Below are 25,996 nucleotides of genomic sequence, written 5' to 3' on the forward strand. Positions count from 1 at the left end.
CAGACGGCGGTTGGAGAAGTGAAGTGAGCAGCGGCCCTGCAGTAGCATCATCAGCAGCGGCATCACCACCGGCATCACCATCACTACATCAGCGTCGCACCGCCCGGAGAACCCGCACCATGTCCTTCCCCAGGGCGCCGCTGAAACGTTTCAACGAGAGAATGGGTGAGGCCCGAGGTCGTCGCTACCTTAACTCCGACTGGCTCTAACCCCGGTCCCGACCCCCTCTGACCTTGCACGCTGCTCTTGAGCACCACGGTTACTTATCTGTTTGATCCTGTCCTGATGAATGCAGATCTGATGTTTCTTTCCCCCTTTTTCAGGTTGTGCCCCTGCACCGGGCCATTATGACATTAAACAGGCGGAGGGGTCCAAGGGCCCAGTATCCTTTGAGAAAGCAAACCGATTTCGAAAACCAAGAGGTGTGTATTTAGTACTGGGTTGTTGAGTTATCACGAGTGTGTCGGGGAGACCTGCTAGTATGAGGCATAGTCGTGACGGTACGAACACCAACACGGTAAGACGATACGATAGAACTTTATCCCAGGAGGGATATTGGTCTGCCAACAGTTAAACACAACAAGATACATGAAATTAAAGTGACCAGTGGGAAGTCTTTTTATTTATCTAAATATTTATACATCAGAATAGATCTGTTTAAATGCGAAAATATTAAAACTAATCTATTCACAATAACCCCAAATCCCACTTGAATCAACTGAAAGGATGAAAAATAAATAAAATAACACAAAGCTAATATACTTTTTAATGAATGTTAGTGACCCCATTCAAATGTCTTGCATAATATTGAGTGACCAGATGGAATAAACCAAAGTGTACTCCTGTACTCTGTACAAACAACACCTGTGGTCAGAATCGAACCGGGTCTGGCGCAGTAAAGCAGTAACTCTACTGCTGCACCACTGTGCCGCCTCAATTGTTGCATTCTTGTCGGTACAGATTATATCCCTACACAAATTGGTGTTGAATCAAGTTATTATCTGACACTACTCTCGTGGAGTCGAGGGGAGATACAGCACAGAAACAGGCCCACCAAGTCTGTGCCAACCATCGACCAACCATTTACATTAATTATTTTTTAATTACATAATTTGCCTGAACTGAGCTTTCTACCAGATTTGGAATTGCAGTGCCCGCCTAGAATCTGCTGCTGTATCTCTTGGGGATCTATTTTTAGCTCAGTTTAGTTTATTGTCACCTGTTCCGAGGCACAGTGGAAAGCTTTATTACGTGTTAACCAGCTAACGGAAAGACAATACATGATTACAATATTGAGCCGTTTACAGTGTCCAGAAACCTGATAAGGGAATAGCGTTTAGTGCAAGGTAAAGCCGATAAAGGTAGTCCAAGGGTCCCCGATGAGGTTGATGGTAGTTCAGGACTGCCCTCTGGTTGCGGTAGTTTTAGTTCTTTTAGTTTTAGAGATAGAGCGTGGAAACAAGCCCTTCGGCCCACTGAATCCACACCGATCAGCGATCCCTGCATTTTAACACAACCCACACTAGGGACAATTTACACTTATTCCAAGCCAATGTACCTACATACCTGTATGTCTTTGGAGTGTGGGAGGAAACCGAAGATCTCAGAGAAAACCCACGCAAGTCACGGGAAAAACGTATAAACACCGTACAGAACCCCGTAGACTGGATCGAACCCGGGTGTCCGGTGCGCTCGCAATGTAAGGCAGCAACTCTACCACTGTGCTGCCACGGTGGGATGGTTCAGTTGCCTGATAACAGCTTGGAAGAAACTCCCTGAATCTGGAGGTGTGTGTTTTCACACTTCTATACCATTTGCCCGATGGGAGAGAGGCGAAGAGGGAGTGGCCAGGGTGTAACTCGTCCTTGATAATGCTGCTGGCCTTGCCGAAGCAGCGTGGGGTATAAATGGAGTCAATGGAATCGAGGTTGGTTTGTGGGATGGTCTGGACGGCGTTGATGATTTGTTGCAATTTCTTGCGGTCTTGGACAGAGCTGTTCTCAAACCACGCTCTGATGCATCCTGATAAAAAAAATTCTAAGGAGCATCTGTAGAAGATGTTGGGGTTGTTGGGGACATGGCAAACTTCCTAAGCCTTATTGGGAAAATATAGGTGTTTGTGTGCTGATCTGAAATTTATAAATAACGTTAAATTACTAAGCTGCTTAAAACAATTAGGTGCTATAAATCTTCATCCACCTATTTCTTTTCAATTATGGAGTATTTGTTGCATGGCTGCTATGTTTCCAAGTATTTATGCAATAGTTTAATTTTAGAATGATCTGTGACATATTTCCTTACATAGTGTATTGATCATTTACTTTGTCATTGCATGCCATTAGTTTACCAGAGGTAGACAAAAGTGCTGGAGAAAATCAGCGGGTGCAGCAGCATCTATGGAGTGAAGGAAATAGGCAACGGAAGTTGGTGGTGAAGTGGATGAAGTCAGTCAGTTGTGTATTGGTGCAGGAGGTAGCACCAAAGCAATTGTCGATGTAGCGGAGGTAGAGGTCGGGGATGGGGCCCTGGTACACCTCGAACAAGGATTGTTTGACGTACCCTACAAAGAGGCAGGCATAGCTGGGGCCCATGCGCATGCCCTTGTATTTGGAGGAAATGGGAGGAGTTAAACGAGGTTATTGAAGATAAGGACCAACTCTGCTAGGAGAGTATATCAGTGGATGGGTATTGGTTGGTTCTCCGGTCAAGGAAGAACCAGAGGGCTTTGAGACCATCCTGATGCGGGATGGAGGTGTAGAGTGACTGGACGTCCATGGTGAGGATGGGGGCCTATAGAATGGAATGCCTGGAGACGACGGAGAGTGTCTAAGGTGTCTTTTTTTAACCAGATATGGTGGGCCACTTTTTTCTGATTAGTCAGAGACATATTTGAACAATTGAGTCGGGTTTAAGGCCATTTGGGTATTGTCTGTCAGTACCAGTGTGTGAATAGAAAAATCCTTGCACAACCATCATACAATAGTAGCTATGAGCGATGGCGGGCATGTTAAATCTTTCGCAATAGATGAAATAGGAAAATAAATGTGACTGTTCATCAAAAATTGGTGTTGCATTTCCCTAAAATATTATTCTGACTGGTTTTTATCGCTATTTCTAGATACAGGAGACCAAGTTGATCTTGATGTTGAGAAAGGACTGATATCACCAGCAAGCTCCAGGAAGAATCCCAACTGTACTGCAGTTAGTAAAATTGTTTTATTTGACTTACTTAAATTTAGAAGGCTTTCTAGCCTTGTACGTCACTGTTTTTTGTATTTTTGAAAATGATATGACCATCAGATTTTTAAACAAAATGCACTTATTTTCTATTTTGTAGAATCTTTCATTTAAAATGATCATAGCTGTTCTCGTTGTTGCACCTCTGCTACCTTAATGCTTTTACCTTGTGGAGAATGTGCTGTTATCCGATTGTTTTCTATTCTGCCTTGCCTGATGAACAATGTGCTTTGTGGTTCAAATGAACGCTCAAAAAACCTTCAACCAACAGTTGATGTTGTTGCCTGAGAAGGAAGAGCTTATAATTATGAGTTATGCCATCTGTGTAGGCTTTAGTTGACATTGGGATAGGTTAAATGAGTGATATCTCCTCTTGTGATTGAGAAAGTGTCAAGATAGCCAGCTCACTGTGGTAGCGTGTAGCAAGAGGCCACTGGATAGGTTATTCATGCAAATGTCATTGCTGGATAACTACAATCGCCCATTGCTACTGCTTCTCCATTTCTTCAAGGTTTGTACTCATGATGTCTGAGCTGTATCAAGACGGCACTAATGCTCCTAATGCAGGTTAATGCCAGAAGATCCTTGATAAGATCAATGAGATTTTTGCTTCCAGTAATGTAAAGCTTCAAGGCCCTTCACTCTGCCTCCTGATGAGTTTGATATAACGATCTTCTACATAAGAGTAGGAGATGTTTATCTTGTCTATGTTTATCTTGTCTATTTTCAAGATGGCGGACAGCGGGGGTGATGCGCCGTTGTGTATGGCCGCTCCTCCTGCTGTCCGTCCTTTCACCCTTATTTATTTTTATTTTTAGTCCTGTTCATATCAGGTGTTTATTGGAGGTCTTCTTTTATGTGGTGGGTGGGGGAGGGGAAGGGGGAAACTATTTTAACCCCAGTCCTACCTGGTCGGAGATGCGGTTTTTCTCCGAACCGCATCTTCGTCCTCTCTGTGCGGCCTAGTCGAACTGGAGCAGCGCTGAGCGGCGTTTCCTGCGGGGACTGCAGCTTCGACGGCGGTGTAGATGCTGGGACATCTACAAGGAGCGGGCGATGCCTTACCGGGTCGCCTTGCGGTAATCTCCGGGGCACTGTGACCGTTGACGGCACCGCGGATTTTGGGATCCGAGATCGCCAGTGTCGGGGTTGTCGGCCTTTCATTTAAAATGCCTGTGAACTTTGGTCGTTGCAGTCTTCGGGGGGGAATGCCGCTTCAGTCCTGGCCGGAGGATGTTCACCTACGCCGATGATTTCTATTCTTCACGGCAAGAGGGCCTGAAGACACCGTGCTGGCTGAGGAGGCCAGATATAGGCCCCAACCTCGGGTGGACTGTGAGAGGGAGAACTGGATATTTTTTAGTGCCTTCCCTCACAGTGAATTCTGCTGTGGGGGGACGTTTCATGTTGATTTCTATAGTGTACTGTTTCTGCGTCTTTTTTCTTTTTCTCTTTTTTCTCTTTTTTTGATTTGTATGGATTTATTGCATTGATCTGTTCAATTAATTTAATCAATCTCTGTAAAGCACTTTGGTTCAAATACTGGTTTTGTTGAAAAGTGCTATATAAATAAATATTATTATTATTATGTGTGGGTGGGTGTTGTGCTGGTCTCCTGTTTTTTGAGTCCCTGATGTTCTATCACTTTTAATAATCGTACCGGTTTTTGAATTCTGTCTAGCCCGTTGGTCAAATGGATGCAACCTTGGCTCTAGAACACAAGAAGCAGAAAATGTTGGAACAAGAGGCAAGTAGACTTTTGCACAGTTTTGTAACTTCTTGTTGGTTATTTACGGTGCATGGGATGAAGCTGTTTGGTGGCTGCGTTGTCGGTTTATGAAATGGAATAGCGGTTAAATGTTAAATCATTGTAACGGATGTTAAAGCTTGAGACGTTATTCTATATTAGAAATTTAACAGAAAGATTTATCGTGAAGGCTGAAAATCTGAAACTACTAACTGCTGAAAATGTTCACAGGTCAGATGCATCTGTGAATAGAATGGAGTTAATGTTTCGGGTCCAAAATCTTTTGTCGAATGCCTTGATCTGGGTTTTTGCAGATATTTCTTTGTCTTTAGAACGCTGCAGTGGGTTCTATGGTTGTTTCAAGTGCCTTTCCTTGTTCTCCCCAGAAGCTGGGGTTGGGCATCTCTTGCAGTTACTACATTGGGTGGAAGATCAGCTCCAAGTCGGGTTGTACTTTTTTTTTCTGTTTAATTGTTTGCTTAGCTTACCGGGAGTTGTCAAGAGAGCTGATGATTTAACTTGGGTGTAATAAATATTCTTTCCACTCTGTTGTTCTCTCATAATCAGAGTTTGGAAGTCTTTTTTTTAGTCTGTAAAAGGCTATTTCCAGTATGTGGGTAAGAAATGTTTTGTATCTAAAAATAAACATTAATGCAATGCCTTTTAATACAATATAATTCTTAGTAATTAAACTCATCCAATGCAGATCCGGGGCCTGCTGCAACATCGAGGGGAACAGGATAAAAGGCTTCAGGCCCTGGAAGAAGAGCTGAAAAAGGTTGAAAGCAAACTGGCTGCAGCTGTGAGGGAGAAATCGTCCCTGACATCAAATGTTGCTACCTTGGAAAGACAGCTTTCGGAGTTCCATAAAGCCAATGAGTTACTCAAGGCAAAGGTATTGTTGTTAGCATCACTGATTCTTTCTCTTGACTGGACTTAAATTTGATACCGATTCTCTTAGCTCTTGCACTTACTCTATGTACTGGTTATCTAGAGTTCATTATACTTTCATGTTCAATTGTGGTTCAGCACTAAGATTGCTTGATATGCAACATATAATGAGAAAGCGCCACACAGCTTGCTTATGAAAGGCTTTATGTTGTAATCCATCTGCAATTGTAAACATGTTTTTGGTCCCAGGTAGGGCTGAACCTTAAACCTAGGTATTTGTCACTACTGGTAAATTACTACATGTGGTTGCTTTTGATATCGGTATTTGACACTTCAGTTACACTATTCAAAGGGAGACGTACACAAATGGAATACAGTGGAGTTGATCAATGCTGCTCATTTAATGTGCATGACCAGTGATGACTAGTTGACATTGCTGTACATGTTTTTGTTTATGTGTAAGCACAGCTAGTGTAAATGTTTTATTTTCTTTCAGTGTTCTGATGATAGTAAGAAGAAGAAGATTAATGCTCTTTGCTTGGAATTGATTGAAGTGAAGAACAAGACTGATGCCAAGGATAAGGTATTGCCACTTTATTTGCTCTGGAGGAATGGAATCAAATATACTTTGCACCAAGGAAATGGGAGTCTTTTTTCTACTCTCATAAGGAATAGGAGTAGAATTAGGCCATTCAGCCCATCAAGTCTACTCTGCCATTCAATCATGGCTGATCAATCTCTCCCTCCTAACCCCATTCTCCTGATTTCTCCCCATAACCTCTGACACCTGTACTAATCAAGAATGTATCTATCTCTGCCTTAAATATATCCACAGCCTTTTATGGCAAAGAATTCCACAGATTCACCACCCACTGACTAAAGACATTTCTCTTCATCTCCTTCCTAAAAGGATGCCCTTTAATTCTGAGACTATGACCTCTAGTGCTAGACTCTCCCACTAGTGGAAACATCGTCTCCAAATCCACTCGATCCAAGCCTTTCACTATTCTGTAAGTTTCAATGAGGTCCCCCCTCATTCTTCTCGACTCCAACGAGTACAGGCCCAGTGCCGACAAACGCTCATCATACGTTAACCTGCTCATTCCTGGAATCATTCTCGACACTTGAGGCACAAAATAGCCATTAGCTGGCATGTGCAGCAGGCACAATAATGTATTGTTCCTTTGAGGGAGCTGCCTGTGCTTCTCATCACCCCCTTTTTTCATTAAAAATCTAATTGGTATGATATATTTAATTGTTGATGGATGCGAGTGAGCTGTCACTGAAGCTCATTTCCTCACCTCTGGATGGCTACTTCTGCACTGATGAGCTGATCCGCTGGCCCTTTTATCCTACAAACCCCCTCAAAATTCTTCCTGAATTCAGAAGGCAGATAGTTAATTGAACTCTTACAAAGCATGACAAAGTCTAATACATCTTTTGTAAATCTGTTTTCTAATTTTTCAGGAGGAAGAAGTACTGAAGGTTTGATTTATCTGGGAACATACTAACACCACTCACAAATTATCGAGAATTTATTTCACTTGGCTTTAAAGGGCATCAGTGAAATCTTCTGCAGTTAAAATACCCCATCAGATTTATTATATTTTCTTTCCATCCCTTTTACTTAAATCCTTGCTTGTATTGTTTTTTATCAAATTAATGACTGAGCCCAAGATCAGTTATAGGTTGAAAAAAAATTAAAGATTTAGATGCAACTTAGAATTGTTAAGGAATAGGAAGAAGATTTTTGTCCATTGAGTCTGCCTGTTCCAAGCTGAAAGTCAAATGTCCAATTCTCCTGCTTCATCCAGAGTCCTGCAAATTCATTCTTGAGTGTCATTAGCTGTGAAATCATTCTTTCTTTACCTTGTACACAATGTGTTGAGGAGGGAATGTGATGCACTGACAATAACCAAAAGTCCAACATCCGACTGTGCAGCCTGATACGCCTGGACTTTCTGGAATAATGAGCAACAACTCACACTTCACAGCTAGATTTGTTTTTAAACTGCATAAAACGTTCAGATTTTAATTCACCGATTCGCACACTTCACATTTTGTACATTGACTAGATTGAAGCTTGGATTAATTGAAGTTTGATTTTTGGCTGTAAGGTGAGCGACAAAATAAGATGAGAGGGCAGAAAAACTTTTGCATCAAGTGGTCGGAGTTTCCAGGCCACCTGAGAAAAGGACAGAAGTCCCACATTTTAATAAAAATCAGTCACCACATTTTAATGAAAAATGCATGAGCTGCTGATTTTAGCCATCAGTTGCAGTTTCTTTTTTTTTTTTTTTGCTTCAGCTAAATGAATCCGTGCAGTTGACTTTCTGAGGTCACTTTTCTCTCAAAAGTAATGTATTGTAGATTGTTTAATTGATTAGTAAAATTGTGATTAATATGTATTGGGCAAACACTCATTTTGAATCGATCATAACAAAATTGGGTGCAGCAAATATTGCATCTTATGGGTTACCTGTCCCAGCACGGAGGCGTAACAATGCACAGTTTCTCCACATCTTTGGAATGCTCTACCCTTCCCTGTTTGATGTTCCAGCTATTGTTCTATTACTTGTGGCTTCTGTGAAGTGCTGTATCATGTGATATAAACTTTGCTGTGTCATATCTGCTCAAATCCAATGCTGTAGGAGATCAATTACCTTCAGATTAGTTTGGAAAGTCAAGTGAAACTCTTGCAAGCTGACCAGGAAGCTTCCAAAGCCACAGTGGCTGCATTGCAAGAAAGAAACCGATCATTGGGCAAGTACTCAATCTTGTATAATTTTACATTGTTTGATATATGTAAAGTTTGTTCTTTAGTGGCAAGGACTTGTAAGGGCCTGTGGATTCTTGCGGCATTGTAATGAGCCTTCAGCTGGAGTTTTGAACTGATCTTCCTTATCATAGGCAGACTTAAAATTGCAAAGTCATTGTCCACACACCTCAAACTGATTTTAGAAAATGGAACTGTTTTGGAAGGGGCACAAATTTGCCTTTGTAAATCAAATGGAATGCAAGGGAAGTTTGATTGGGGTAGTCAAGGCATCCTTAGCTTTGACAGCAATTCCATCCAATCCTTTAAGTAAGGGAAGAACAGGTTTGATACTGTGATTAAAATCTTAGTTCCTAGTTTTATCATAATTCTGGATGTTCCTGTTGATTAAGTATACATTGTTCCAACAGAAGAGATGCACCAGGCAACAAAATTCCATAATGAAGATCTGGAAAAGGAAATGGACAAGTTCCATGGTAAATGATTGAGAAACATTACTGACTCAAACAACCGTGAGCAAGGCATTTTACTTCGCCAGTTTGATGTGTGAAAAGTTATATACTTTCACTAAATTGAAAAGAAACTAAATATTTTCTCAGCTGGTTTTTGCTGGAGAGGCTAGACTAGCTTTTATTGGCCATTTTGTGCAAATACACTGGGTACAATGCATTTAGGCACTGGGCACAATACAATGATGATCACCTTGAAATGTTGCATTTCTCTTTTCTCCTTTCTCTTGTTTACATCTGTCTGTTGCACTTAACGATCTGCTTAGACAGCATGCAAAGCAGGTCTTTATCTCTACCTTAATACACATGACAATAAACAAATACAAATATAGATCATGTGCAGGCAGAAGGGCTTAGTTAAACTTGGCATCATGTTCTACACATCGTAGACTGACTAGCCTGTTCCTGTGCTGTTCTGTTCTATGTCTATATTAAAAAGATGGTGGTATTGGGTCTCTTGGTGGGGTGGGGAGCATTATGGTGGATAAGTATCTTTAAGTGGTCTGATTAATAAGACAACAAAAAAAAATGGGCGAGTTGTGAATAGGAAGGAAGGTTGTCAAGAATATTGCAAAATATAGATATATTGGAATCGTGGATGGAGAAATGACAGATGTCGGTAAGAACACGTGGAAGGTCAAATGCAAGGGCAAAGTGTATAATTGATGGCAGATCTTTAGGGAGCATTGATGTACAGAGGGATCTTGGGGTGCGAGTCCATAACTGCCAGAAAATTATATACAAGTGTAAAGATAGGAATGAAGGCATAAGGAATGTTTGGGGCTTTATAAAAGTTGCCAAGTCATATTACAGTTGTGTAAAATTGTTAGCCCACATTTGGAGTATCATGGCCATTACAAGAAGGATATTGAGGCTTTGGAGAGAGTGTGGAAGAGATTCACTACAAAATGTTGACAAGAGTAAATCTGATACAAGGAGGGTTTGCATTGTTTTATATAGAGTGGTGGAGGCCACGGTGGCAACATGAGAATATATAAAACCTATGCGAGTAACCCCATAAGGTTACTCGGTCTTTGTCCCAGGGTGGAAATGGCATATAGTAAAGGACATGGGTTTAAGGTGAGACAGGAAAAGTTAAAACATTTGTGAGGTGTTTTTTTTTTTGTTTCGAGGTGGCTGGTGGCCTGAAATGTGCTGCCAATGGGAGTGGTGGAAGCAGATACACAGCAATGTTCTTGATTAGCATCATGCAGACTTGGTGGTACCAAGAGCCTGTTCCCATGTTGTACGGTTATGTGCTTTCTTTTTGTACAGCTCTAACGGAGGAATTGCGTCAAGAGAATACAGTCCTGCAAGATTATTTGGAGAAAGCCAATGAAAAAATTCAGGTAATTCTGCAAAGCTTGAAAAACGATTGTACATGCTCATGGATAGGAGAGGTTTATGGCTACAAGCAGACAAATTGGACTAGCTTTGGTAGATACTTTGGCTGTTATTGGACCAAAGGGCCTGCTTTCAAGTTGCATAACTCTAACTGTTTGCCTCTATTTTCTTATAATGTAACTGCTTTGAATGGAATCTGAGTTGGTAATATTCATGATCTAATGTCAGTAGTGACAGTTGGAAATCAATCGGCTATAAGTTGTGCATAGTCTTGGAGTTGTCTGTGTTTTTCATGTATGTAGCTGTCAGGATCACTATTTAGCAGTTGCACTTGAACTGGAGATGGCCTGTTGGTTTGCTTGAGGGATGGTTTATCCACCCCCCTGGACCGTGCTCTATGTCAGTGCTTTATTGAATCAACACAATCATGAGTGTTGCAAACCACTGGTCATAGAATGAAGGCAGTTGGCAACAGATCCAAAATGGAGAAAATCTTTCAGCACATGGTTATTGTAGCATTCAAAAGGGAAATGGGATGTATAGGGAATGGTTACGGGAGGGGGTTAACAATTTTTTTTGAATTGTTAATACTTTGTGTTCCTGATGACAGCCATTTTGTGATTCTGTGATCTCCTTGTAGGATCTTCAACTAAAATTGAGCTCTAACATGAGTGAATATGAGAATAAATTACAGCTGATGTCCACTGACATGGAAGAAAAATGTGTGGTAAGATTTGATAACTTTAGTTGTCCTATTCAAAGGTTAGATAGTATGTGACTTATGAGGATCCAGTAACTGAGAAAGTAAGTTGCAACTAAGCAAACTCTTGCTATAATGACCACATCAGCCCACAGCCCTATAAAGGTTTGAGTATCTTGGCGAAATTCCCTGGAAGGTGGAATTGCAGACAGCCATCTGAAGCTATTAGAATTCTCTTATCCATACTGCCTTGTGCCCATTTCCTTGGCCAAATTTAATCTGCGTCCTTTGCTTTGGTTGTGAATTCCATTGACTCCATGTTCAAAAGCAGGAGGACAAAGCGACTATTGTTTAACATCTTAATTCGCTGATCAAGCGCTGTATCTGACTGGTTATGGCCATTCTGCAGCAAGATGAAGTTAATTTCTATTGTATGCTCGATCAGAAAATCCAGACCTTTTACTACTTGTTAATAGCAGTGTTAACTTGTTAATAACTTCAATTTCAGGCTTCAACAGTCAAGCAACAACAGACTGAGAAAGACCTAGGGGCCATGCAGGATCTTCTGAAGCAATCCACAGACGACATTGCTGATCTTCAGGAAAAACTGTATGTACATAGAGATGTTTTTTATGGAAGTTACCCGATCACTGACAGTGATCTGTTGTATTCATGCCTGTCGTTTTACCCTGTGTCTTGATGGACCAGTATGAAGGCTGAACATACAGAATGCTACTAGTTTGCTCTCCACACAGTCCTAATTTGAATTGGACAGTTCAGCGCCCAGTTTGCTTTTATTTTCCTTTGAAGCATTAGCACAGGCTCTTACTTTTCCTTGTCTGTTACCTGATATTCACATTAGGGAATGGAGATGGGATTATGCAGGATTGTAATGCCATTGGTGGAATGGTCAAATAAATATTGAAGTCTGTGCACTTAATCCAATAAGAATGGGTGCCATTGGGGAAAGTCCATGGTGAATGTAGTCATGGAATCGTAGAGCACCAGTTTCTTTACAGTTTAAACTAAAAGGTGTGAAATTTGCATTGCTCGTCTTACGGAAGAGTGAATCGCTGCAGTTTGAGTTGCGTGTTTGACTTGACTTTTCGATATGGCTTGGTTTTAACTACTGTTGTATTACTTTAACATTGCCCAGAACTTTAATTGAAGAGCACAAACTGAAACTGGAGGAAGCCAAAATTGAAACTGAACTGAAACTCTCCTGCTGTTTGGAAGAACTCAGGTACTTGGGTATTGGGGCATGTTCAAGAGGATGTGAATTTTGATTATTTTGTACTGGGATTGGAAATTAATGTTAAATTATAATTCTTGATAAACTAAAAGCAATTTATAATTAAGGTGCACATATCAATGGTGTATATTATTTGATGGCATAATTTTTCATCCTTCTGTCTCCATAATTAGTTCTACATGAGGAGAACAGACCTAAGATTGGTATTGGATTATTTTAACAAAGAATTAACAAAAGCCTATAGATTTTGGTTTATTATTGTCAATTGTATTACTTTTATGTAATACGTGTCCTAACACTTGTGTGGAAGTATCTGCCAATGCACATATAAATTGAGCTTTATGAGCAGATTTTGGTTATTCTGTCGACTGTTCCTATGTATTCGACCTTCAGCTAGTCAGTGAGAGAGAGAAATTCACTTAACACTGGCAAAATTGTGTTTTTTTTCTTTTAACCATCATATTCTTATTTTGAAATTTGGCTGTAGTGATGAGCAACATTTCAGATAGTAATTGACAAATGGGCGTAATAAGGATTGACATTATCCATCTCACATTTAATGTATGTACTTGCGAGTGTAGGTGTGGGTGTTTTATCACAATGTTGAGAGAAATTGCAGGTCTGTAGATCTACATTTGATGCCACAGATACTACCCATCTGATTCTTGTCTTTGTGCCTTAGTTTTCTAACAGAATACATTGCACTTTGAAATACCTCAAACAAATTTAATTTGAAATATTATTTTCAACTCCCTATATGCCAAAGTGTAATTTTTTTTCTAAATCCATTTTGGAATTGGTTTATTTTGATGTGAATTTAGCAATTTGGTATGAAATCATTTTAATTTAGATGCATATGCTACAGTGTAGAGTGTATAAAAAAAACAAAATTTCTTTCAGCCAAATAAAGATGCAGTTTGAAGGTGCTAAAGAAGAAATCAACCTGTCAGCTGAGCAGCTTGTTGAGAAGGAAAGGGAAACCATAAACCTCCAAAACTGTCTCGAGCAGAGGGAGGCGATTCACTGTGAGCAGATACAAGAAATAAATACAAAGTGTCAGCTTCTTGAACAGGAGAAAGGTATGTCTGGGCATTGAGGGTCAACAGTCCTAGCCATGGTTCAGTTTCTAATTGTGTCTAATGTGTTACTGGTGAGCACTAACATACAGAAGAAGCCACCCCATTTTGACAAGTCTGACAGTTCTCTTGGAATGAAAACTTGACAAGTGGTCCCTTAACTAATGATTGGTTAGTGACGTTTTTAAAAAAAAACTTGTATCTATTAAAATGGAATTTAATTTGCACAAGATTATTTTTCTGGAAATTTATAATAACAGGAATCATTCCATTTATGTTTTGATCATAGATGTTTGTGTTGCACAGTTTAATAGTGATGTGTATATATTGATGAATGAACTTGGTTGTCTGTTGTCTTGAGGACTGCTTGGTGTTATTATTAATGCTGCATCTGAATTATTTGATTGGTCAGACATTTCATTCTTGCCACTTTACACATGGCGACAGAAGTGGTCAAAAGATGTTTGGCCCAATGATGGCCAGCACAGCCATTGCACTGCCACTGGATGGGTACTGCTTCAAGCATGAGCCAAACGGCCTGTTTCTGTGCTATATGACTATGACTGAGTCTATAAGGTTAACACGTTTTTGCAAAGGATTTAAACTTAAGAATATGGCAACTTTACAATTAACTTTTGTTCATTGCAGAAAGAGTAGAGGCAGAATGTCATGAGCTGGAGCAAAGTTTAATGAGAGAACTGGCTCTACTGAAGGAAAAGCTGGACAAAACGGAGCAAGATCTGCAGCAGAAACAAGATCTAATTTTCTCCATCACACAAGAAAAGGTATAAAACAAAAAATTGGAAAATTATACATCTACTTATGGAATTTACCACTGTAGTTTGTTTTCATGGTTTATTCTGAAATCCTACAGTCAGAATTATATTTGGCACTACTTTATTTTAATTAGTGTATCTTGCTTTGTACAGGATACTGAGGAAAGTGTGTGTCAGCCAGGAGCTCTTGCTCATTGATGGCAATGACTCCATAGGGAAAGGTGGATGGGATGGACCAACATCTTGAATAGTGTGAAGGCAGTTTAACTGGCTAATTGTTTGCAATTGGATTAGCTGTGGGGAAAGATTTTTTTATTTTGTGTTCCTGGATAGGTGTTATTTTTCACACTAGTTCTCTCTTTGCTGTAACATGAACACGTTTAAAAGAACCGTTGGTGTTCTGGTAGGGATGTTTTCCCTGTTGGAATGTGTGGCTTTGTCCATTTACCTGGTTTATCATGGAACATTGGGTAGAGCATTGGCTGGTGGAATTTAATTTAAGTACAATGGTCAAATATACAATAAATGGTAGGCTGCTGGCAATGGTGAGTGAATAGCGAGGGAGGTTCGAATCCATATGGACGAACCTCCAAGGTTCCTCTATTCACTCACCATTCCTAGTGCAACTTGGGTTGCGGTAAAAGTGCCAACACGGATTGATAGAATGGTGATGAAGCAAGTGCTTTCTTGCTATCAGAAGCATCCGTTTTCTGTACGAAGACCTTAATTTAAAATAATATAGAGGGTTGTATAAGTTGAGAATTTATGTTTGCACTGATTAAACTCCAGACCTTGCTACTTGAAATGTTTGTGGAGAAATACTCCAGGTATTTAAAACCATTGGTGAAGTATCATAGGTGTCATATCCTATAGGCCATCGCTGTCTGCCATGGAAACAGCAGCCACATTCTCTGGTACCAAATTTCTGGTCCTATATCTCCTATTGTTGCTTTGTAAATCTCGGATGGTCATCTTGTCCTGATTTACTTTGTACTTGAATATTGACTTGACCCTTGTACTTTGTTCTGCAGGAATTTTCCGTTTCCGTCCATCAGCAACTTTATGCCATCCATGAGGAGATGAGTAAGGAGAAACTGGTATTGGAGGAAGAGCTGGAAGGTGCATTGGATGAACTGGAACTGTTGCAGCTGAAGGAGGTGGAGGTAGAGAAGTTGGCTGGACAGCTGGAGGAAGAGAATGAAATGAAAACAAGACAGCTGGATAAATTGCAGGAAGAGTTGGATGGGTCAGTATGCTTCCTATGCGCCATTCTTTGCTGGATGAAGGGAAACGCTGAAGGGCCAAGCCACTATTTTACTATAGGAACAAAGCTATTAAGTCCAGTGCAAGAGAGAGGGTCTGAGGGTTTATATTGGTTCGGTGAGTTAATTGAAATACAATTCCTGTAAAACCATTATCAATCATATATTTCCATTGATTATATAACTTCCTACAGCCAAGATGATGTGCTTGTAGGTAGTTCTTGTAACGCCAAAATTCCTTGCAACTGAGAATCTCCTATATTGACTGTAAATCCTGACTTTAGCACATTGTATCTAAACCGCTCCAGCTTCCTTTGGTTGTAGTTTGATCGTGTTCCTGTCAATTTGGAGTTTACTGTATAGTTTTTCTTTGCTCTCCATAGGAAAATTGCAGAACTGGGGAAGGTCAATGAGATTCACAACATAGCGGTCAATGAGTTACGCGAGGAACAGAGAAAATCACTGCGGAAATTGGGAGATGTTGAAGCACAATTTGAAAGGTACGCTTGATCACGTGTAAATAATGGATCAACTAAATGTGTTAATGGTCTGAAAAAACCCCAATGTGAGGTTTGCTCTTTTGCACCATGGCATTAGTTCCATACATAAATGTTGGTTGTGACTCCCCATGGCCCAGAAAGATCTGACTGTTAGAGAGAGAAAGGAATATATTTCAGGGTGATAACCTTTGAATTAAAACTTCTGAGTTCTCTACACGGATGCTACCTGATTATTTGAGGATTTCCAATGTTTGTAGTATGTTTCCAGCATTTGTAGTACGCTTCCAGCGTCAATTGTATATTGCTGTTGTATCATTTAAACCACTTTCCTCCCAATGTCATAAATGCTTTTTGTCTGTTTGGAGGTGAGCATCCTCTACTACTAATTTGAAGAGTATGTCCCAAAGTTGCAGTCCTCCCTCTGTAACATGTTAACTGTCCAAAACTGCTTAGTTACAGACTTTCTGTAAGTGTGGAGCTGAAATCTCGACAGGAGAGTAACACAACATTGGCCAAGGAGCTTGCGGAGTTCCAGAACCAGATCAAGGAACAGCAGCAGCAGCTGGCAGAGAGTCAACTCTCTAAAGACAAGGCAAAAGAGGAATATGCAAGGTATGTCGATGGCTGTTGCCCACATCGTGTTGATACAGCTCCCTGAAAGGGTTCCGCATTACACCAATTTAGCATTAGATCTGCATCAGACTGAAGAAGGGTTTTGGCCCGAAATGTTGCTTATTTCCTTCGCTCCATAGATGCTGTCGCACCCGCTGAGTTTCTCCAGCATTTTTGTCTACCTTCCATTAATAGTAAATAGTTTCTACAAATTCTGATATCAGTTTATAATTTGTGGCAATAACCTCACATGAACGTCATTGAACCAATTTTGCCTTGCAGTTAAAAAACTGCTTGATTCATTCCCTTAAAACAAAATTTCTTATTTCTTTAATGCTCTATTAAGTGACATAATTGTCTGAGCTTTTGTTCCATGTGTAGTATTTGAAATTAGAAATTATCTTGATCAGCCATTTCAGTACTTAATTGAAATAGTGTCATGTAAATCCAGGAGGAAGTCTGAAATTCATTGCGAAGCTTGTTTTATCAGGAAGGGGTAGGGAACAAAATGCAAAAGAAACATCCTAATATGTGTAGGAATTCTCCAGTGATGTCAATGCTCTTTACGAGTTCAAATCTCCACAAGATCCCACAAGGATTTCCTGTCAGTGGGCCAGAATCCCTATCATAGCACTACTTAATTTCATCACTATTCCTTCTCCACTCAACCACCCTGGAACTACCCTAAAGTCAAAATATTAAAAAATTAGAACTGAAGTGGGTATGAACTTCTCAGAGGATGGTGAATCCCTGTAATTCTCTACCCAAAGCGTTGTGAAGATTAAATTGTTGCAGGTTAAGGAGAAAGAATGAGGCAATGATAGCGGAGAACCGGTCTGACGTTGAATGGTGGAGCAGGCTTGAAGGGTCTACTTGTTCTCATTAAAATCATGTAGGTCTAAGGGGTTTGCATTTCCATTTGCAGTTAATGTTTATCAACTGTTTTACAAGTGACTCCACAGTACAGTGATAAATATTAATAGTAAATGAAACTTGCTCCAAATTTGTTCTTTACTTTTGTATTCATTAAAGAATTAAAAGCCCAACTTTTTTTGAGATTCTCCTCTGACCTAACCCCAATCATTAATTGGATTGTGTTCTTTCTCGCTCATCGCAAAGAATGCTGCTGGAAGTACAGATGAAGTTGGCTCAGAAGAAACCTGAACTTAAAAAGTTGGAGGAAACTTACAACCTGAAAGTAAATGAGTTGGAAAGAAAGCTGGAACAGGCTCTGGCATGCCAAGTCGAGAAACAAAGGTAAAGATAGCTTGTGTTATGTAATGTGCTGGAATCTCTGACATGAACGGAATTGCTTTGTTTTATCTGCAGTCTGTTATGATTCCAAAGTGAATGGTTCACTGGTTTGTCTCGTCTTGACTAATTTACTGCAAGACAGAGTGCTGGAGGAACTCAGTGGGTCAGAGAGCAGCTGTGGAGGGAAATGGACAGATGGGACTCCAGACTGGAGAAGGGTCCCAACCCAATATTTTGTTTGTTCATTTCTCTCCACAGATGCTGGCTGCATAATTTTATTAGCTCCTTTCTTATTAATAATTAAGATCAGAAGGCAATGGATTAGTGAAGGTATGAAGTTGGCTTTACTTATGGGTGGTCACCAACAAACTTCTCCTGCACCACCCATATTGAAGCAACGACCAAGAAAGTACACCAAAGCCTCTACTTCCTTAAAAGGCTTAGGAAGTTTGGGATGTCCCCAACAACTCCCATCAACTTCTACAAAAACACCATAGAAAGCATTTTATCAGGATGCATCACAGCCTGGTTTGGGAACAGCTCCATCCAAGACCACAAGAAATTTGCAACAAATTGCCCAGACAATCACAGAAACCAATCTCCCACAGCCCTCGGGCTCCTCCTCCTTTTTCCTTTTGCTGCACTTCGGTACACGTGACAATATTAAACTAAACTATCCTTTGGGATGTGGGTGGAAACTGAAGCACCCGAGGAGAGCATGCAAACTCAGCACAGATAACACTGGAAGTCAGGTTAGAACCTGGGGTCACTGGAGTTGTATGGCAGCAGCACTACTCGCTGTGCCTTAGTTTGTTATTCCTCCAAATAATGGAGTCCTTTTGTATAGTAAATTGAGTTCCTTTTCCAAAAGATGGTTCTTGTTGCAGGGGTGTAGCTGTGGAGGAGCATGTTCTTGCAGAACTAAAAGCTGAAGTACAGAAGTGGCAAGCTCTTTATGAAGAATTACACAACAAGGTGAAACCTTTCCAGGTACATGATAATCATCAAATTCTAATCCTGGCAAACAATTTATGGCTAAAAGTTGAACAAACTTCCTTGTTTTTCTCTGGTACATCCAGAAGCTGAAGGGAGATTAAATAGAAGTTTATAACATTATGAAAGGGATAGAAAAGATAGCTAGTCAGTATCTTTCTGATGAAAATGTTCTAGTATCTGGACAGATGAAAATTTTAATTACTAGAGGGGAGATTAAACTCGGAGGGGAAAAATTTTAAAGAGATGTGTAGGGCAAATTTCTTTTACACACAATAATGCATTACCAGGAATGGTAATGGAAGCAGATGTAATAGTAGTATTTGGGAGGCTCTGAGAAGGGCACATGGATATGCAGGCAATGGAGGGATATGGATCATGTGCAGCCTGAAGGGATTACTTTAGATTGGTATCATTGTCAGCGGTGGTTCTTGTGCAGTGCCATCTTCCATCAGGAGGTGATCATTGCACATTGTTTTGGTTTCTGTTGCTACGTGTGGCATCTATAGCTTGATCACGCATAACATGGAGTCCGAGGTATACAGTGCATTCAGAAAGTATTCAGACACCTTTACTTTTTCCACATTTTGTTACAGCCTTATTTAAAAATGGTTTAATTCATTTGTTTTATCATCAATCTACACACAATACCCCAGAATGAAGAACTGAAAACGGATGTTTAGAAAATTTTGCTAAGTAATTGAAAAGAAATAACTGAAATATCACATTTACATAAGTATTCAGACAGTACCTTGTTGAGGCACCTTTGGCAGCGATTACAGCCTCTAGTCTCCTTGGGTATGACGCTACAAGCTTGGCACACCTGTATTTGGGTAATTTCTCCCATTCTTCTCTGAGGATCCTCAAGCTCTGTCGGGTTGGATGGGAAGCGTCGATGCCCAGCTATTTTTAGGTCTTTCCAGAGATGTTCGATTGGGTTCAAGTCACTCAAGGACATTCACAGACTTGTCACAAAGCCACTCCTGCGTTGTCTTTGCTGTATGCTTAGGGTCGTTGCCCTGTTGGAAGGTGAACCTCCTCCGCCCGTCAGGTCCAGAACGCTCTGGAGCAGGTTTTCATCAAGGATCTCTTTGTACTTACCTCTGTTCATCTTTCCCTCGATCCTGACTAGTCTCCCAGTTCCTGTTGCTAATAAACATCCCCACGGCATGATGCTGCCACCACCATGTTTAACTGTAGGTATGCTATTGGCCAGGTGATGAGCAGTGCCTGGTTTCCTCCAGACGTGACACTTGGCATTCAGGCCAAAGAGTTCAATTTTGGTTTCATCAGACCAGAGCATCTTGTTTCTCATGGTCTGAGAGTCCTTTAGGTGCCTTTTGGCTTTTACTGAGGAGTGGCTTTCGTCTGGCCATTCTACCATAAAGGCCTGATCGGTGGACTGCTGCAGATATAGTTGTCCTTCTGGAAGGTTCTCCCATCTGTAAAGAGGAACTCTGGAGCTCTGTTAGAGTGACCATCGGGTTCTTGGTCACCTCCCTGACCAAGGCCCTTCTACCCCGATTGCTCAGGTGGCCAGCTCTATGAAGAGTCCCGGTGGTTCCAAAGTTCTTCCATTTAAGAATGACGGAGGTCACTGTGCTCTTCGGGACCTGCAATGCTGCAGACATTGTTTTATACGCTCCCCCCGCGTATGTGTCTCCACACAATCCTGTCTCAGAGGTCTACGGACAATGCCTTCGTCTTCATGGCTTGGTTTTTGCTCTGATGTGCACTGTCAACTGTGGGATCTTATATAGACAGGTGCGTGCCTTTATAAAATCGTGTCCGATCAATTTAATTTACCACTGGTGGACTTCAATCAAGTTGTAGAAACATCTCGAGGATAATCAATGGAAATAAGATGAACCTAAGCTCAATTTTGAGTGTCAGAGGGTCTGAATATTTATGTAAATGTGATATTTCAGTTATTTATTTTTAATTACTTTGCAAACATTTCTAAACACCTGTTTTTGCTTCTTCATTCTGGGGTATTGTGTGTAGACTGATGATAAAAAAATAATTTAATCCATTTTAAAATAAGGTTGTAATGTAACAACATGTGGGATAAGTGAAGGGGTCTGAATACTTTCTGAATGCATTGTACCACAAGATGTATCAATGACTGGTTGTGGAGAGAGTTGGTTGTGTTTAAATCTATAAAGGACACTTAGTTGATATAAATAACAACTGTGAAGACTAATGACATTTAATGTGAGCAGGACCAACTGGACTCGTTTGAAAGGGAGAAGAATGCCCTCCTGAGTGAGCATGGGGCAACCCAGGAAGAGCTGAATAACCTGAGCACAGATTATGCCAAGCTGCTGGGCCATCAAAACCAGAAACAAAAGATAAAGCACGTGATGAAGCTGAAGCAGGAGAACGCGCAGCTAAAGCAGGTAACTGCTGAAGCGTGGTCAGCTTTCCTTTAAATCATACTGTCTCCATGTGGAGGGGTCTTCTGATTCAGAGGGCCAGTTGAACCAAAATATTTCTCGTCCTAAACATAGCTGCTTTTTGTTTTTGCGGCATTGTAGAGGGATTGGGGCTTGAACCTTGGCAGTCCTTCATCCTAGTGCTAATGTTGTCTGGGCCAGAGTAGCATCATCCTAAAGATGTTTGACTGAGAGGGTCTAAGCCACATCTGACTAAGGGTGAGAATAAAAGTGTTGAAACTCATTTCTTCAGCTGCGATAAGCTAACCCAACACAAAGCTGCAGTCTAGTTCTCTGATCTGACCATCTAAGCAGGAGTAAGTTACTTGAATCAAAGTAACTGTTGGGCTGTTGGCGTACTTCTCACTCAATAGAGCCCATGGCATCACTAGTCCAAGTGGAAGCAGTCCGCCCTTCTTCAGAACCAGACGGACAGCAAAGCTGGTAGATCCGCTGCCTCGCAGCGCCATATACCCGGAGTGCAATCCTGACCTCAGGTGCTATCTGTGTGGAGTTTGCACGTTCTCCCTGTGACTGCTGATTGGCTCTGTACAATTTTGCAGAGGCCAATTAACCTATAAACCTGAATGTCTTTGGGATGTGGTAGGAAACCAGAGCATCCAGAGTAAACCCACGCTGTCGCAGGGAGAACATGCAGTGTCCTATTGCAGCACTGTAGAGGTATGGGGTCTGAAGCCTTGGCAGGCCTTCACCCTAGTACTATTGTCTAGGCCCGAGTACAAACCCTCACAATCCTGACCTCTACCTGAAGGCTAACTGCAAGTACTACAATACCACTTTAGCCACATTCATTCTCGCAGCAGTGTATTTATTAACTGATGCAATTAGTCCTGGGTCTGATAAATACACTAGTGCACTGACCTGGCTATGGTTTCCTCCCTTTCCTGGAAATTTTGCACGTTTCCTGGATGGAAGTCCTGGGGATGGTATTTTAGTGAGGTTAACTATGTAAATATATTTAATGGCAAAAGGTGCAGAGCCTGGACATTAGTGTTTGCTCTGGTCACATGTACAGGAGATGACTAAATTACGAAGCCAACTATCCAGGGAGAAGGCTGAGAAGAAAATCCAAGAACCGCATGGCCAGGGCATCAAGAGCTTCGATCCAGCTAAAGCTTTCAAACATACTGCAAAGGAAAATGTGGTTCCAACCACGCCACTGAGAGAAGGTAACTCACTTTTGGGTGTTTCTACAGTGTTGATGAATTTGATTGCACTTTACTTTCCTGAATCATGGAGCATTTATGTACCAATTCTGCAGACCTGTGATCAGGGATGCGTTTCAGGTGATCGTTTGCAGAAGTTCTTGAGGGATAGCTAGTTGAGATTATGTTTGGGGGCAACTATTGAAAGTTGGAAGATTGGTATGGGTAAAACACAATGCTGGAGTAACTTAGCGGGTTAGGCAGCATCTGTGGAGGACATAGATGGGTGATGTTTCAGGTCTGGACTCTTCAGACTGAAGAAGACCTGGAACAGTAGCAACCCAAGTCCTCCAGAGATGCTGCCGGACCCGCTGAGTTACTCCTGTACTTTGTGTTCTATATGCAAGATTCAGCACCTGCAATTCCTTGTGTCTGATGGATATGGGAATTGTGAGAGTATGTGGGTTCTGACACTGGGATGCAAAGATCTTAGAGCAGAGCAAGATGGTCCACTCCTGTGAAATACAATGGACTGACGTGTAGTATGCACCATTTCCCCCATTTCAGTAAACCCCGTTCGGTTATGCCTCTCGCAGTGTAATGAGCGTGGCGGTGAGCAGTTTATGTGTTTTTAAATGTTTTTTTACATTTTCTTTTTAAACGTCACATACCTTGTACAGGGAGGAACTGCAGATGCTGGTTTAAACTGAAGACAGACACAAATGGCTGGAGTAAATCAGCGGATCAGGCAGCATCTCTGGAGAGGAATGGGTAATATTTTGGGTCAACTTTTTCGATAGCTGCCATGACTCGTTTGATGTCATCCTTCGCCCTGCTCCTGGTCTTGGTCCGCACCGACCCGCCGGGCATGCTGTGTGTGTGTGTGGGGTGTTTGTCTGAGGGGAGAGGCGCTGGCACCAAGAGCGAACGAACGCGCGGACAGGCGGACGAAAGCAATGATCATAGAGCCGAAAAGGTGACATTTCTTCAGACTGACAGTCAAGGGAAAGGTAAACGGGAGATATAGGCATATCTTCCATTCATTTGTCCTTAGAACCGCCTATATTTCTTTGTTCCTCTTTCCCCTGACTCAGTCTGAAGAAGGGTCTCGACCCGAAATGTCACCTATTCGGCTCAATGATCGTTGTTTTTGTCCGTCTGTCCGCACGTTCGCTCGCTCTTGGTGGCGGCCCTTCTCTCCTCAATCTCCGCCAAACAAACACACGGGCGCACACAGCATGTCCAGCAGATTGGTGGGGGCCGAGACCAGGAGCAGGGCGAAGGATGACATCAAACGGGTCATGGCAGCTATCGAAAAAGTACAGAAATGGTAAGGGGGAATTTTTTAAAAACATCCGAAGGAAATAGATGTTCAATTAAAAAAAGGGGGGCCGGCGATCACTCCATGTCCGTGTCGGAGGGAAGGGAAGGGGAGGGGGAGGATGGTTTGAGTTCCTCTTTCCCTGACTCAGTCTGAAGACGGGTCTCGACCCGAAATGTCACCTATTCCTTTTGTCCAGAAATGCCGTCCGACCCGCTGCATTTAGTGTCTATTCTTTAATCTCTCAGCCTGATATAGCAGAATCTCCCTGAATTAGCTTGACGCCATGACGGAAGCCGGTTACCGAAATGACGATGAAGATTACCCATGCCCCTACTACTGCTTTTTTTCTTAGCGGAGCGGACCATCTTGCTCCGCTGTAAGACCTTTGGTGGGAAGAGCCTGAAGCTGACTACTGTGGTCTATCATGGAGGCTACCGTCAATTCATAGGCAATCGGGGATGGTAATAAATGTTGGCAAAATGCCATCACCATGCATTGACCCTTTCTTTGTAAAGTTTCAAGATGGATACTTGGATAACTGAACAGAATCTAATGCATGAATTTTGATTTTGTAGGGAACATAAATGTACATTAAACACTGCACATCTGATGACCCGAGGTCTGATTCCAAGTATTGAGGCTGAGGATTCAAGTGGACTGAGATGCTGGTAATGGCTTGTGTTGAAGGAGACCACAAATGGATCATTATGCACCACAGGAAAAGATTTGCTCCCCTGATTTATTTTTCCATACGAGTTGAGCCTTGAATTTTAACTACATATTTAGTTATAAACTCCCTTTGGATTACATTAATTCAGAATTAACTTTATTATTATAATAATCGTACTCTGGTTTGCAAAAGACCGAATGTAGGTGTGATGTATTGTAAATATTTCTGTAGGGTTAATGGTCAGTTGTCAATTAATGTCTGGGGAAAAATGGTTCTGGTTTTGCAAATATTTCTAAGGAATTACTTGCAAAATATTGTTGACAAAGATAGCAGGTGATTTAAAATTTAGAAATTATTTCTATAGTCTCTCATGGTTCTTAAGCACTTGTACAAATGATCCATCTAAATAATTTAATGCTAAGCTGGATTGGGGTTGAATCCTAAATTGTAAACCTAACCATTTAGCAGTTCTGAGATGGTGTGGTAAATGCCTCATTTCTTCAGAACGGCCAAGTGAATATCATTGATGCACAGACTGAGACATCCAGTCTATGTGCACACTTCACCTATTGATGTCCAAGATCTGTACTCAACTGTCGGCAAGATGTTGGTCCTTTCGCAATCCTATATTGTGTGAAGAAAACCTTTGTGTTGAGGCTTGGAGTGGGTAGTTGTGTGAAGCACTTGCTCTTGTATGTTATTCCCAATCATGTTCGAGTATCAACATTTTCAAGAAAGCCCCTCTGGATTTTTGTTCAGTGGGTAATTCTTGATTCAATACAGCCATCTTCATGCTCATACCTAGTCATGGTTTACTGTGTAATCCTACATCAAAGTTTGTGTGCATGCACATGTTTCTTGTGTATAGCTTGGAATGTGAGGTTCAATTTATCGGAAATGTTCACTCTTTTGATGATTTACTGTGAATATGTGAAATATGTAACATTACTATGTGCCAGTAATCAGAATTATACCCTTTACAAAAAGGTAGTTTAATTGAAGGTTCCTGCTGGACATTTTCACCGTGGATATATATATACGTTTCTTTACAAGAATTACTTCAAAACCTTGTAATACTAATAGAATTAATTAGCAACACTGATGACTTAAATCACGGCTTGAAACATGAATAAAGATGCTTTTATGTGTGTTAAAAGGTGTTTGATAATTTCAGATAGAGCTCCTGATTTTCTTTACATCACGCTGTAGGTTCTGCTATAATATTACTGGATGACTGACAGCCTTGCCTGAACACTGGGCATGAGTATTGAGATTGGGTGATGCATTTGTCATTTTCAGTTTCTGAGGAAAGATGTGCACTAGGCTAACCATTTCTGGCCAAGTTTTGCAGGTCTGTGAACTGACTACATGTACTCTTGGAACGATGTGTCAGTGTGGTTCTGTTGCTGTGCCAAGCAGCTAAAACCCTGGGCTATGAGAATTGAATGGGCTCTGACAGGAGTGTTTGGGGG

General features: G+C 41.2%; 1 protein-coding gene across 2 annotated transcripts; it reads left to right on the plus strand.

The window, feature by feature from the left end:
* Positions 1-25,680, plus strand: hmmr (hyaluronan-mediated motility receptor (RHAMM)). Of its 2 annotated transcripts, none has more exons than XM_055642875.1 (22): positions 1-165; positions 324-422; positions 3,119-3,201; positions 4,919-4,984; positions 5,691-5,879; positions 6,372-6,458; positions 8,527-8,638; positions 9,065-9,127; positions 10,436-10,509; positions 11,145-11,231; positions 11,713-11,813; positions 12,361-12,447; positions 13,357-13,535; positions 14,181-14,317; positions 15,340-15,554; positions 15,954-16,070; positions 16,524-16,682; positions 17,802-17,939; positions 18,824-18,926; positions 21,152-21,328; positions 22,401-22,554; positions 24,430-25,680. In XM_055642875.1, exons 1-22 carry the CDS (start codon positions 120-122, stop codon positions 24,447-24,449), a joined length of 2,493 nt encoding a protein of 830 aa, XP_055498850.1. In that variant the 5' UTR covers positions 1-119; the 3' UTR covers positions 24,450-25,680. The 2 variants fall into 2 exon arrangements, with proteins under 2 accessions (XP_055498850.1, XP_055498849.1); XM_055642874.1 differs by having other exon boundaries at positions 2-165; positions 9,062-9,127.
* The last annotated feature ends 316 nt before the right edge of the window (positions 25,681-25,996 follow it).

This window comes from Leucoraja erinacea, chromosome 11 (assembly GCF_028641065.1).
Source record: "Leucoraja erinacea ecotype New England chromosome 11, Leri_hhj_1, whole genome shotgun sequence".
Taxonomy (NCBI): Eukaryota; Metazoa; Chordata; class Chondrichthyes; order Rajiformes; family Rajidae; genus Leucoraja; species Leucoraja erinaceus.

Excerpts from the sequence above, each read along its gene's own strand:
- hmmr (XM_055642874.1), top strand. The coding sequence starts at position 120 with ATGTCCTTCCCCAGGGCGCCGCTGAAACGTTTCAACGAGAGAATGG. Across the intron at positions 11,232-11,712 it reads ACATGGAAGAAAAATGTGTG|GCTTCAACAGTCAAGCAACA; the intron begins GTAAGATTTGAT and ends CTTCAATTTCAG. Across the intron at positions 15,555-15,953 it reads TTGCAGGAAGAGTTGGATGG|GAAAATTGCAGAACTGGGGA; the intron begins GTCAGTATGCTT and ends TGCTCTCCATAG.